Consider the following 12,428-nt stretch of genomic DNA (forward strand, 5'->3'; position numbering starts at 1 on the left):
ACGAGGATCAGAGACCAATTCGCCCCCAGGTTCCGCCTCGCCTCCTAAATGCTGACCCCGATGCCCAGCACGACGCCCCGGCTCCCCTGACGACAGAGTGTCCCGAGAAGGGTGAGGGGCACAGAGTGGGGGTCAGGAAGCCTGGGTCCCAGACCCAGCCCTCCATTCCCCTGCTGTGTGGATGAGTCATGGCTCTTCCTGGGCTTTGTCTCCTGCTCTCTGAAGAGAGAGGGCTGGACCCGGTCGTCACTGGGGCCATTTCCACGTCTTGCTCCTTGTGCCCAGTCAGTGACATAAACCCATCTGGCTGACGTCTTTACTCTCTCTGGAGTTCATCCCTCCTCTCCAAACTCACTGCCAGCCCCTGAGGTCCGTTCCCTCGAAGCTTCTCACCTGGATTAGTTTTCAGCACCTGGACGGCCCCTCCCCTCCCCCAGGGGCCTCTTACTCTTCTCTCGGCTTCCACGGTCCAACCAGCAATCTGTCTAAAACCTACACCTGGTGGCATCAACGCCTGCTCAAGACCTTCCCTGGACTCCCAGCTGCCCTCGTGATCGACCCCAGGCCCCTGTGCTGGGCATCTCAGATCCTCACCTCGACTCCCCTCCCACAGGACAGACACCCCTGCAATGTCTGTGAGCTCGCAGCCTGCTCTTGCCGCCTGGAATCGGCCTCTCAACCCCAGCCCCTCCCCCCCAATAACTTGGTTCACACCATCTGCTCTGGAAAGCCTTCCCCAACTAGCCCCCCATGCCCACAGAAGCCAGGGACACCTTCCTCTGGGTCTCCCGGCCCCCTCCTCTCTCACAGAGCTCCTCTCCCTGCCCTGCACCTGTTCACCTGTCCTCTGACCTTCTGGGTGCCACACTGTGACTCCCCCTTCTGGACCCCCAGCACTGACCCCAGCATCTGAAGCTCAGTGAACGTTGGCCGGATGGATTAATGACCCCTTCCCGCTCACTTAGCAGCCTCTTAGCAGCTTCCGGAAAATATCTGGTAGGGGGTCAATCCCTGATTATTAGCTGTATGGACAATGGAGATTCAAGGACTGACTGCATCTGATTTTGGTAACTTGTGACAGCTACCATTTCCTACGTTTGAGACAGAGGCAGGATTTTAGAGCTGGGATCCATCCAAGAGACTGTTCTGCTCCTCTGCTGGGTGGAGGCTGAGGAAGCTGAGACTGAGGCCATTTGGGTCCCGAGCCGCACAGCCCCGCTGGGCCGCACACAGGCCCCTACTCCCTGCCCAGCGCCTCCCAGGGCAGGGCTTCGGTCGGCCTCTCCCAGGCCTTCAATGTCCCAACACCACAGACACTGGAAGGCCAGGCCACCACTGCAGGGACTGTGCCCCGGGGGACCCACAGCACACACACCCTCTGCTACCAACCGAGAATCACTGCGGCCAGTCCCGCTGGCATCTATACAGAACAGGTCTGCACAGGAAAGGAGGAGAACGGGTACGAGGAGGGAGGGAGGAAGGACAGAGAGATGGAGGGAGTGGGGTTCATGCGAGGGGGACGGAGAAGAGGGGTGCAGAGGGCAGACACAAAGTGCCACCTGCGTCCTGGGCAAGGCCCCCGGTGACGCTCACGGGCACTGGACCCCCGGTGACGCTCACGGTCCCCCAGGCCCTTCTCAGACACAAGCCCAGCACGGCGCTGCCCTCGGACTTACAGGGGGGCCTCATCCCGGGCCTGGTCCTGGTGCCCTCCAGCTCACGGCCGTCGCGATCCACGCACCAGCAGTAGCCGGTGCTGCCGTGGCACTGGGTGGGCACGTAGTGCCCATGCTCGTCACACTCGGGGACGAACAGACCTGGCCGTGGTGGGTCCGCTGCCCCCGCCGCCCCGAGGATGTGTTCTCGCTCCAGCTGGCACCGCGTTTTCTCCATTTCTACGACAGAGACAAACAGAGGGAGACGGTCAGCTGTGTCATCGGTCGGTGCTCACCAGCCGTGGCTGCGGGACACCCACGCTGGACTCGGGCCCCCGGAGGCTGCCCGCTCATCACTGGGTTTTGTTTTGTTCGTTTTCTAAAACGTAAACTATCATCCTGGTTGAGGGATTTGACAGTCAAGATTACGTTTGCGTTTCCTTTTGTCTGCTAAGCACTTTTTGGTTTCAGTTTGTAACAACTGAGGCAGAACGAACACGCCATAAAATTATTTCAAAGTGAGCAATTCTGTGGCATTTCGTGTAGTCACGGTGAGAGGCAACCGCCTCCTCTACCGAATTCTGATCCACTGTCCTCAGCTCCATAGGAAACCGTATACCTAGAAGCAGAGCACCGCTCTCTGTTTCCCCCTCCTCCCAGCCCCCGGCAGCCAGCAACCTGCCTTCTGTCTCCATGGATGGCCTCTCCTGGACACGTCCTATAACTGGGATCATATCACACGTGGCCTGTTGTGTCTGGCTGCTGTCCCTCGGCACAATGTCTTCGGGGCTCATTCACCCTGTAGCATCCGTCAGTATGCCATCCTTTTCGATGGCTGAATACTATCCCACAGGGTGGTTACGCCACATTGGCTTGTCCATTCATCACCGGATGGACGTCGCTGAAATTTGCTTTGGGAAACTTTGCTTCTCTGAAATTTGTCCTTTTTATCACGTCAAGCTGCTTGATTATCCACGTTGAGTCGAGGTCAAAGATTTGGGGGGACCAAACACCACAGGGCACATTTTCCAACAACTGTGTTTCATTTTAACGATGAGCTCGTGTTTGGTGTGAAACATGGCCTCTTAGCCTTGCAACTCAGATCCCCACGTAGGGAAATACTTCTAGATCTTTGGGAATCGCCGATAAGAAGCTATGGCCTGGAATCAACAACTTCCCAATACACAGAGTTCTAGCTCATTCCGAAGCAGCTGGAGTCCGGCCACCACAAGGGCCAGGCCAGCACCGCCCTCAGCCCTACAGTCTCCACCACATGAGCGATGCCCAGCCACCAGCAACGCTGACTGCTGACAGCCACCCTCCGGCCAAACCCAACTATGTCGGCTGCCTCTGTTTTCCAGGCCTTTCCATGTGCTGTGCGTGGTGGGACACTTCCTCCTTGACCCTGCTTTCCCTTCCTCCCAGTCACTTCCCCCAGGAAGCCTCGCCAGGCCCTCCAGGGCTGGGTCTTGTGTGCCTCCATAGCTCCCGGGAGGGCCTGGGCTCACCTGCCCTGGAGCTGTGTCACACTGACAATGACACTGACTCTGTTCCTCGTTTGTCTCCCCAAGCGGATTCTACTGCATCATCCCTCACCTCCACTCAGGAAGCACCTGACAAGGGAAGAGCTCAAGGGGCTCATGGTCCAGAGGTGAGGGGACAAGAAAACACACCGTTACACTCTGTCCTGACAGAAGAGCCCAGGACAGGCCAGATCCACAGAAGACATCTCCTCCGTGGGTCTCAAGAGCAAAGGGGTACCAAGGTGCTGTTTTGGTTTGTTTTTGTTTTTAAAGAGAGAGAGAGAGAATGAGAGCAAAAGGCAGAGCGAGAGAGAGAAAGAATCTTAAGCAGACTCCACACTCAGCACAGAGCTGGATGTGGGGCTCAATCCCACAGCCCTGGGATCATGACCCGAGCTGAAATCAAGAGTCCAGGCACCCCCAAAGTGCTGTTTTTTTTTAAATGTATATTTACTTATTTTTAATTTTTTTACATTTATTTATTTTTGAGAGACAGAGACAGAGCAGGAGTGGGTGAGGGGCAGACAGAGAGGAAGACACAGAATCCGAAGCAGGCTCCACGCTCTGAGCAAGCTGTCCGCACAGAGCCTGACGCAAGGCTCGAACCCACAAACCGTGAGATCATGACTTGAGCCGAAGTCAAACACTCAACTGACTGAGCCACCCGGGTGCCTCCAAAGTGCTGGGTTTTTTTTTTTTAATGTTTATTTATTTTTGAGAGAGAGCGAGAGCATGAGCAAGGAGGGTCAGAGAGAGAGGAAGAGAGAATCCCAAGCAGGCTCTGCACTGGGGCTCAATCTCAGGAACCGAGAGCTCATGACCTGGGCCAAAATCAAGAGTCAGAAGCTTAACTGACTGAGCCACCCAGGTGCCCCTCAAATGTTCATTTGTGACCGTGTCTATACATGGCCTTCGCGGTGACATTCAGCACGCATCCTGCCAAAAAACGTTTAAAGTACCTTTGTCTATGTTGCCAGGTCTCATGTTAGCCTGCCTCATGTGGTTGTTCCCTTGATCAGAAGCATTGAAGGTGCCTGGAAAGTGTGTGTTAAACCTGGCAAGGGAAAAGTGGGTACTGCTTTCCCTTTTAGCCCTAGGGACTAATATTAAAAAAAAAAAAAATGATGTAGGAAGAGCCAAACAACGATGCAACTAAGCCATGCGGTTGGGAATAAAATGTTGGGTCCTGTTCACTCTTGGACATAGAACTTATTCACTTCCTCAATACCTCCCGTGCGCACAGGGTTTTAGAGTTCCCGTACAAGGGGTCTCCGTTTACACGTGTTTCATTTAACTCTCTCCTAGGATCCTATGCAACACGCAACTAACTGTATTTTTTTCCACCAAATGAGACCCAAGGCTCAGACTGGTGAAGGGCTCCCCGATCACAGCACAGTAAGCAGCTCAGCTCAAGCTACAACGTGGGTCTTTGGATTCCTAGCCTAGCCCCCTGCCCCTCTGTACCCACAAGGCCAGTGCACGTACACAATGGGTGGGTTGCGTCAACAGTGACATACACAAGTGAGCTTAATACGCTCATGAAATCATCTGTGGCCCCCAGACTCCTTTTCCTTCCATCACCATCTGTGGTTGATGTTGCCCTTCCAACTTGAAACCACACCTGGTGCTCTGCGTGCAATCAACCAAAACAAACATCTGAGGAAGCAGAGGCAGCTCCATTCTACGTGGCTGACGGTTCTGCACTGAGGTGGTGTTTGACCAACGTACAACATCTCAAGCGATCGGCAACTTACAGTGGAACTTTTAAGTGCTGTATCCTGAACTCATACAAAGGAGGGGAAAGCCCCAGTTGTGACTCAGGAGATGGAATTTCAAGTATGTTTATGGAAAGCTGTGATGTCGCTGGGTTTCTTGGGATGGCTTCTCAGCCTGGCCACCAGGCAGTGGGAGCTGCTCCTGGGGCCCCAGCCCCCCATGGAGAATTTTCCACTGTGGGCAGGGTGAGGACGGGGTAATAACGATACATTTCCTGGCCCTGTTTCTGGCTGATAAAATGACCACTCAGGCAAGATTCTTTTCACTCATCTAGTCTGATCTGCGTGGGGGAGGAAGCAGTCAAGACCTGCTATTTATCCAGGGAAAAGCAGGAAGTCTGGGGTGACTTTCTCAAGGTTGGGGACAAAGAAAATGAGAGAAAAATGAAAGAGAAGGAGAAATAAGAAAAAAAGTACCTTTTTAACTTTCTTGACTTACATTTCATTCTCTCGCCTGATTACATTTCTTTCTCTGTGCTAATTCACATAGATAACTATTGCAGCCTCTGATATACTCCATGGGGCTGAGGAACTCATTTGGGGAGGTGCCATTTTTTTAGCCTCTTTCTGCCCCGTCTGCCCCCAAGAGGGGCTGGCTGCTCCTGGGGGCTCTTCCCCACACGGAGACTTATTTATAATAAAAATAATCTAACCCAACACCAGAGACTTTAAGAACATCTTTCTTTTGGGGCGCCTGGGTAGCTCAGTTGGTTGAGCATCTGACTCTTGATTTCGGCTCAGGTCATGATCTCACGGTTTGTACGTTCGAGCCCCGCATTGAACTCTGTGCAGATGGTGCAGATCCTGCTTGGGATTCTCTCTCCCTCTCTCTCTGCCCCTCCCCCACTTGCATGCTCGCTCTCTCTCTCTCTCTCTAACTAAATAAATAAACCTAAAAAAAAGAATTTCTTTTAAAAAGGGTTTTACTCGGGGCGCCTGGGTGGCTCAGTCGGTTAAGCGTCCGACTTCGGCTCAGGTCACGATCTCGCGGTCCGTGAGTTCGAGCCCTGCGTCGGGCTCTGTGCTGACGGCTCAGAGCCTGGAGCCTGTTTCAGATTCTGTCTCCCTCTCTCTCTGCCCCTCCCCCGTTCATGCTCTGTCTCTCTCTGTCCCAAAAATAAATAAACGTTAAAAATAAATAAATAAAAAGGGTTTTACTCAATTTTGAGAAAAATTGCTATAGAAAATTCTTTTATATAAAAAGTTCAAGGAACTTTTTTGTAAACCAAGAAATTGCTCAGTCCTCCTGTTCTTTGTTTATAAAACAAAGGAGATGAATTATAGAATTCTAGAGCTGCTTCTAGCTCTGACTGGGAAATGCAAGTTTTCTATCATAGGGTTTGATTGAAGTAAAGTGCACACTGAAACACAAACAAGACATATAAAAAATAAAAAGTGTACATTAAGTTGTTCGTCAGTTTTCTTTCTCTTAAACTGTATTATTTCCTTGATGTTTTCATCTTCTCTTGCAGCCCTGCTTTCTGAACTCTTGAATTGCCTTTGTGTCTACAGTTGTGTGATGTGTCTCTAGGTGCGAGATGCTGGTAAGTGTGACGGGCGCCACACGTGAAGAGATGTGATCAAACATCCATAGGTGAAGAGATGTGATCAAACATCCATAGGTGAAGAGATGTGATCAAACATCCATAGGCTTGGCATTTGCCCTTAAGGACCAAGCTTTGCAACTCTAGCCCAGGACTTTGTATTATATATCTCTTGATCCGCTAAGAATCCGGTCTCCTACTTTCCAAAAATCTAGCCAATTACATTCCTCCAGACAGTCCTCAGGTAAGGTCATTGGCTCTGGTAGCCCGCCTCCAAGATGGCCCCCATCTCCCACCTCCTGGTAGTTTCACATTTAGGCAATTCCCTTTCAACACTCTTAGGGGGCTGGCCTGTGACTAACAGTATCACCAGAAGGGACAGTGTGTCCCTTCCAAGATGAGGTTACAGAAGACCATGGCTTCCAGCTCGGGTGTTCTCTCTCTCATCACTTGGTCTGGAGGGAGCCAGCTGCTAGGTGTTGAAGTCACTGAGGCGCCCTATGAAGAGACCCAGGCTGTGAGGATGTGAAGTCCTCAGTACAACAATGCATGAGGAACAGAGGCCTGTCAGCAACCACGGGGATCCTTCAGCCTCAGATGACCCTCAAAGACCACAACCCCAGCTAATCCCCAGACAACGACCTCATGAGAGACCCTGAACCAAGACCACCCAGCTAAGCGGCTCCTGAATTCCTGACCCACAGAAACTGAGATAATAAAGACGTATTGTTTTAAGCTGTCGACCTTGAAGATCATTTGTTACATCACAATAGATAACTACAAAGGACTCTTCAACAATAGGGGTCTGAACTGTGAATTTTTTTTTACCGAACAGAACTGTAAATGTATTTTCTCTTCCTTATGACTTTCTTCATGAAATTTTCTTTCTTCTCTCTTACTGCATTGTTAGAATACAGTATTTAATACATACCACATACAGACTATGTGTTAATTGACTGTTTATGTTATCGGTCAACAGTAGGCTCTTAGTAGTTAAGTTTTTGGGCAGTCAAAAGTTATATGTGGATTTTCAACTGCGTGGGAGAGTCAGTGCCCCTAACCCCCGTGTTGTTCAAGAGTCAACGGGACCATGGTGGCTTTCAAACTTTCTGGCCATGACCCACAGGAATACATTCCGCTCAGCAACTCGATACACACATGCATACGCACACACACATACTCATCCGTGCAGATACAAGCATCATTTCATGAAACAGTACTTTTTCCTACTATATATACTCTATATACTCTGATATCTTCTTGATTCTTGTTTTCGATTCCATTTCATTTAAAAGCAAATGGCGCTAGCGATCCATGGAACATACACAGGTTGTGAGCAAGAGTGCAGAAGCTTGGGGGAAACAAATCAGAATTTCTGGTCTTGCCTGTCACCAGTTGACAATGCAGAAGCTGTTGCCTCAACTGACTCACCCTCGAAGCCAGTTTAATTTTTTCAGCTAGTCCCTTCTGTATACAATAGGTACCAAATTAAGTGTGGACTGTCCGACTCGCTGCACTTCATTGTGTTTGGCAATAGGCGTCCGGATGACATTAGTTTTCTCCCTGCTAATATTTCAGAAAGTATTTTAGTCAGCCATAATTTAGAAATATACAATGAAAACCTCAGTGTTCATATTCCAGCTGAAAAATACAAAGTCTGCTCTTGTGTAACCTCCACAATCCCAACTGCCTCTCTCCTACATGCAGGTAACCCCGTGCTCTCAGTTTTCGTTTTTCATTCCTCTGTATGCATTTTGTAGATTTCCTACATATATATACACACATAGGTTTATTTTCATACAGCGTTATATATTTTTTAAGTTTATTTATTTATTTTTGAGAGAGACAGAGACAGTGTGAGCAGGGGAGGGGCAGAGAAAGAGGGAGAGACAGAATCTGAAGCAGGCTCCGCACTGTCAGCGCAGAGCCCCACGGGGGGCTCGAGCTCACGAATAGTGGGATCATGACCTGAGACAAAACCAAGAGTTGGGTGCTCAACTGACTGAGCCACCCAGGCGCCCCAAACTTTTTAACATTCTTACATTGTTTACATTTTTAACATTTTATTCATTTTAATGCTGCATATTATTTCATTGTATGAATTGTTCCAAAACTCCATTGGTCCATTCCTCCTACCAACAGTCATTTAGATTTCTGTTACAAGCAATACTCGGTGAACATTGGTATGTATTTCTAGTGCACATTCTCTCTTGACTATTTAACTAGATGTTGAATTTCTTAGGAGAACAGGGTTGAATACATAAACAATCCTAGCAGACTGTGCTCACTGGTTTTATCCTTGTCCCAGCTTCACATCCCAGCCTGCAGGGATGAATTTGTTTCTGTTTACTTAACAGAGCCCTTAAAGAGGGGGCAAGGAGTGAGGTTAAAACAAAAAACAAAACCAAGAGATGAAGACATCTGCTTCTTTTTGAACTGGTGATATGAAGCGAGCTTAAGGAAATAATGGGATGTCAGTGATTTAGTAGCTGGCTGGAGAGTCTTGACTAAGATCATCATGAACTCTTCTCTATGTAATCTGCCTGTCAGAATCTATGGGCAGCACTAAGAGTTTTTACCCACAATTCAGGAACAAAAAGTTGGCCCTGCCTTCGGTTCATTCTGGCTGGGGTTGGCAAACATTTTCTCTCAAGGCCAGGTAGTAAATATTTCAGGCTTTGCGTGCCTTATAATAATCTGTCGCAACTACTGAACTCAGCCTTTGTAAGATTAAGAAGCCACAGACTATACATAAACTAACAAGTATGGCTGTGTTCCAATAAAACTTTATTATAAAAACAGGAGGTGGGCCAGATTTGACGTGTAAGTAGTGGTATGGCGATACTTGTTCTAATCAGAAGGGAACAATGTAGATCAGAAATATGTATTATATACCCAAATTTTAACTTAATCTATACTTTTTCCCCTTATAGTTGGACAACTATCCTAAAAACTGGAAAAACACCTAGTCCTGTTGAGAGCGGGGATAACTAAATACTTTTATATACTGCTGATAGGAGTGGAAACTGGTACATTCACTTGGTTCTTCAACAGTTATAAATCTGTGAGCACCATCATGGGCCACATGCTCCACGGGATACCGCTGGACATAAAAATAAAAGGCATACGCATCTTACACTCACAGGCTAGTGAAGGAGACAGACATCGAAATCGCTATTAATTGCTTAAAAAGGTGGTGAAATGGGGGCTCCGGGTGGCTCAGCAGATTGAGCTTCTGGCTCTTGATTTCAGCTCAGGTCGTGGTTCTTGTGGTTTCGAGCAGCGCAGAGCTTAATGGGGACTCTCTCTCTCCCTCTCTCTCTGCCCCTCCCCCACTCATGCTCTCAAAAATATATATATTTTTTAAGGTGGTGAAATGGATATTTTGTTGAAACATTATATATTTGTGTATTCATATATATAACATATTGACAGTGGCATGGACTATATCTGGCTACAAACAGTAGCAGTCATAAAATAAGTAACTACGTGACTCCAGTCTACTGTGTCAAATACATTCTTAATCTCGTGACGGAATACCATGTGTTTAGAGGACTGAATCCAGGCTTAAGCCCATCAGACAGACCTGGGTTTGAGTCTCAGTTCTAGCACTTACTACTGGTGGGACCTTGATTACGCCTTTATCTTGGTAAGCATCGGCACTCTCTGCCAACGGGGATCATAATAGTGTTTGCTCCAAAAGGACAATGGTGAACATTACATGAAAGAGTACGGGGGAAGCTTCTAGCACAGAGGCAGGTTCTAACAAACAGCAGCCAATTACAGTATTCACGCAACAGCATCTGTTCGAGTGCCTCCCACGTTTCCAGAATTGAGTCCAGATCCGGACCCAGGACTATCATGATCTTATGGTCTAATGAGATGCCACCCAAGCCTTGGGTCAGCAGGTAACTTCAGCAGGTGCACAGTCCAGGATAGGTGGTAATACGGACAATTCTGTACAGTCCGTGGCCTCCACCTTTCCCAGTGGTGGCCCTTCACGCGGGCTCCCCACCTCCACCCTAGCTCTATTCCCTGTGACTCCTAGGAAGCTGGGATGGGTCACTTTTACGTGTGAACTTGAACTGGGCCACAGGGTGGGATATGCCAGATACGTGGGTCCCAGATATTTGGTCAAACATTCTAGGTGCTTCTGTGAGGATGTTTGGATGAGATTTACCTTCACAGACTGAGTAAAGCAGATGGCCTCAGCCAAACAGGGAAGGCTAGGATAGAACAAAAAGGCTGGCCCTTCCCTGAGTAAGAGAGAATCCTTCCTTCCTAAGACTATGAACTGGGACACTGGCTTTTCTCTGCCTTCAGTGTCAAATGGAAACATTAGCTTGTCCCGGGTCTCCAGTTTGCTAACTGTAAATCTGGGACTTGCAAGTCTTTATAATCATAAGAACCTCCCAGAACCTCCCTTATAATACATTCCTTTATAAACAAACACAGATAGGCAGACAGATAAGACAGACCAGACACACACACACACACACACACACACACACACACACACACTATAATTCTGTTTCTCTGCGGAACCCTAATCTAGAGCAGTTCTTACCTGAACTGCTTGCTCAAGTTACAAGGATGACAGACTTTAGGTTGCCAGTACAGTTACGGTCTGTGTGGCACCCTCTGGAGTTGTGCAGTGCACAACCTGCATGCCCGCCCACTACAGCTGTGCTCTGATATCCCACCTTAACAACTCTGAGGACCCTCCACAGAGACTGCAACTTCCCCACCTCACCTCCTCTCCCAGGTTCAGGGACTCAGATTCACGAATGTGGCAATGGCTTACCAACCTCCAACATCTCTGACACCTTACCTCCAGGCACACAATGGAAGCCGTCTCCACGATAGCCGGGTTTGCACTGACAATGTGAAGGATCCGGGGTGTTTGTAGCAGAAGGCATCGGAGGGTGACATGGCTTGGCTGGCATTCATCCACATCTGCAAAAGAGCCACCAAGCCCAGGGACAATGACACTTGTTCTGGAATTCATAGTTTATACAATAATTTAAACCACTTCGTCAGCTCTAAAGGACTCTGTTTCTGATCTGGGAACAGTGATTTAAAGTTCACTAAACATTACTCATCAAAACACAATCTTCCTGGGCGCCTGGGTGGCTCAGTCTGTTAAGTGTCTGACTTTGGCTCAGGTCATGATCTCGAGGTCTGTGAGTTCGAGCCGCACATCAGGCTCTGTGCCGACAGCTTGGATCCTGGAGCCTGCTTCAGATTCTGTGTCTCCCTCTCTCTGCCCTCCCCTGCCTGCTCTGTCTCTCTCTCTCTCAAAAATAAACAACATTTTTTTAAAAAAACCACTAACTCCCCAATTTCTATTTGTGTATTTGTAAAGTGTTTCACTTTGATGATTAACATTTTCATGGAAAATTAAGCATGCAAAAGGAAAAAAAAAAGAGAAAGATTCTTTTGCATATATATAAAATGATCCTTCTCACCACAAATGAGAGCTTCAAAAATGTCTGAGAGTTGGAGACATTATTAACCACTGACAGAAAAACCTCAGAGACAAGAGAAAATTCACATTTACTTTTCATTCAGTAACAAAAAGTAATATCCCAGTTATGCCTGGGGTGACTCGGTCGGTTAAGTGTCCAACTCTTGATTTCAGCTCAGGTAATGATCTCACGATTCTTGAGTTCAAGACCTGTGTCGGGCTCTGTGCTGAGGGTGGAACCTACTTGGGATTCTCTCTTCCTCTGTCTGTCTCTCCCTCCTCTCTCTTAAATAAACTTAAAAAAAGAAAGAAAGTACTGTATCTCAGAAATTATAATCTTAGAAAAGCTTGGACTTTCAGAATACTACATGGTGTATTATGAGTAACTTTGCAAATCAGGGGATCGGGGTACTTTTTTTTTACAGCTATCTTACCTAAAATCATCTTTAAAAAGCATCTTGGGC

At 48.1% G+C, this 12,428-nt stretch overlaps 1 protein-coding gene across 1 annotated transcript in view; it reads right to left on the bottom strand.

Annotated features, from left to right (window-relative positions):
* NID1 (nidogen 1) overlaps positions 1-12,428 on the bottom strand; it is an 85,145-nt gene that overhangs the window by 15,351 nt on the left and 57,366 nt on the right. Inside the window, 4 exon segments of the mRNA XM_030334820.1 lie at positions 1,677-1,895; positions 11,329-11,380; positions 11,382-11,426; positions 11,428-11,453. Coding sequence (XP_030190680.1) covers positions 1,677-1,895; positions 11,329-11,380; positions 11,382-11,426; positions 11,428-11,453 — 342 coding nt within the window.

Source organism: Lynx canadensis, chromosome D2 (genome assembly GCF_007474595.2).
Source record: "Lynx canadensis isolate LIC74 chromosome D2, mLynCan4.pri.v2, whole genome shotgun sequence".
Lineage (NCBI taxonomy): Eukaryota > Metazoa > Chordata > Mammalia > Carnivora > Felidae > Lynx > Lynx canadensis.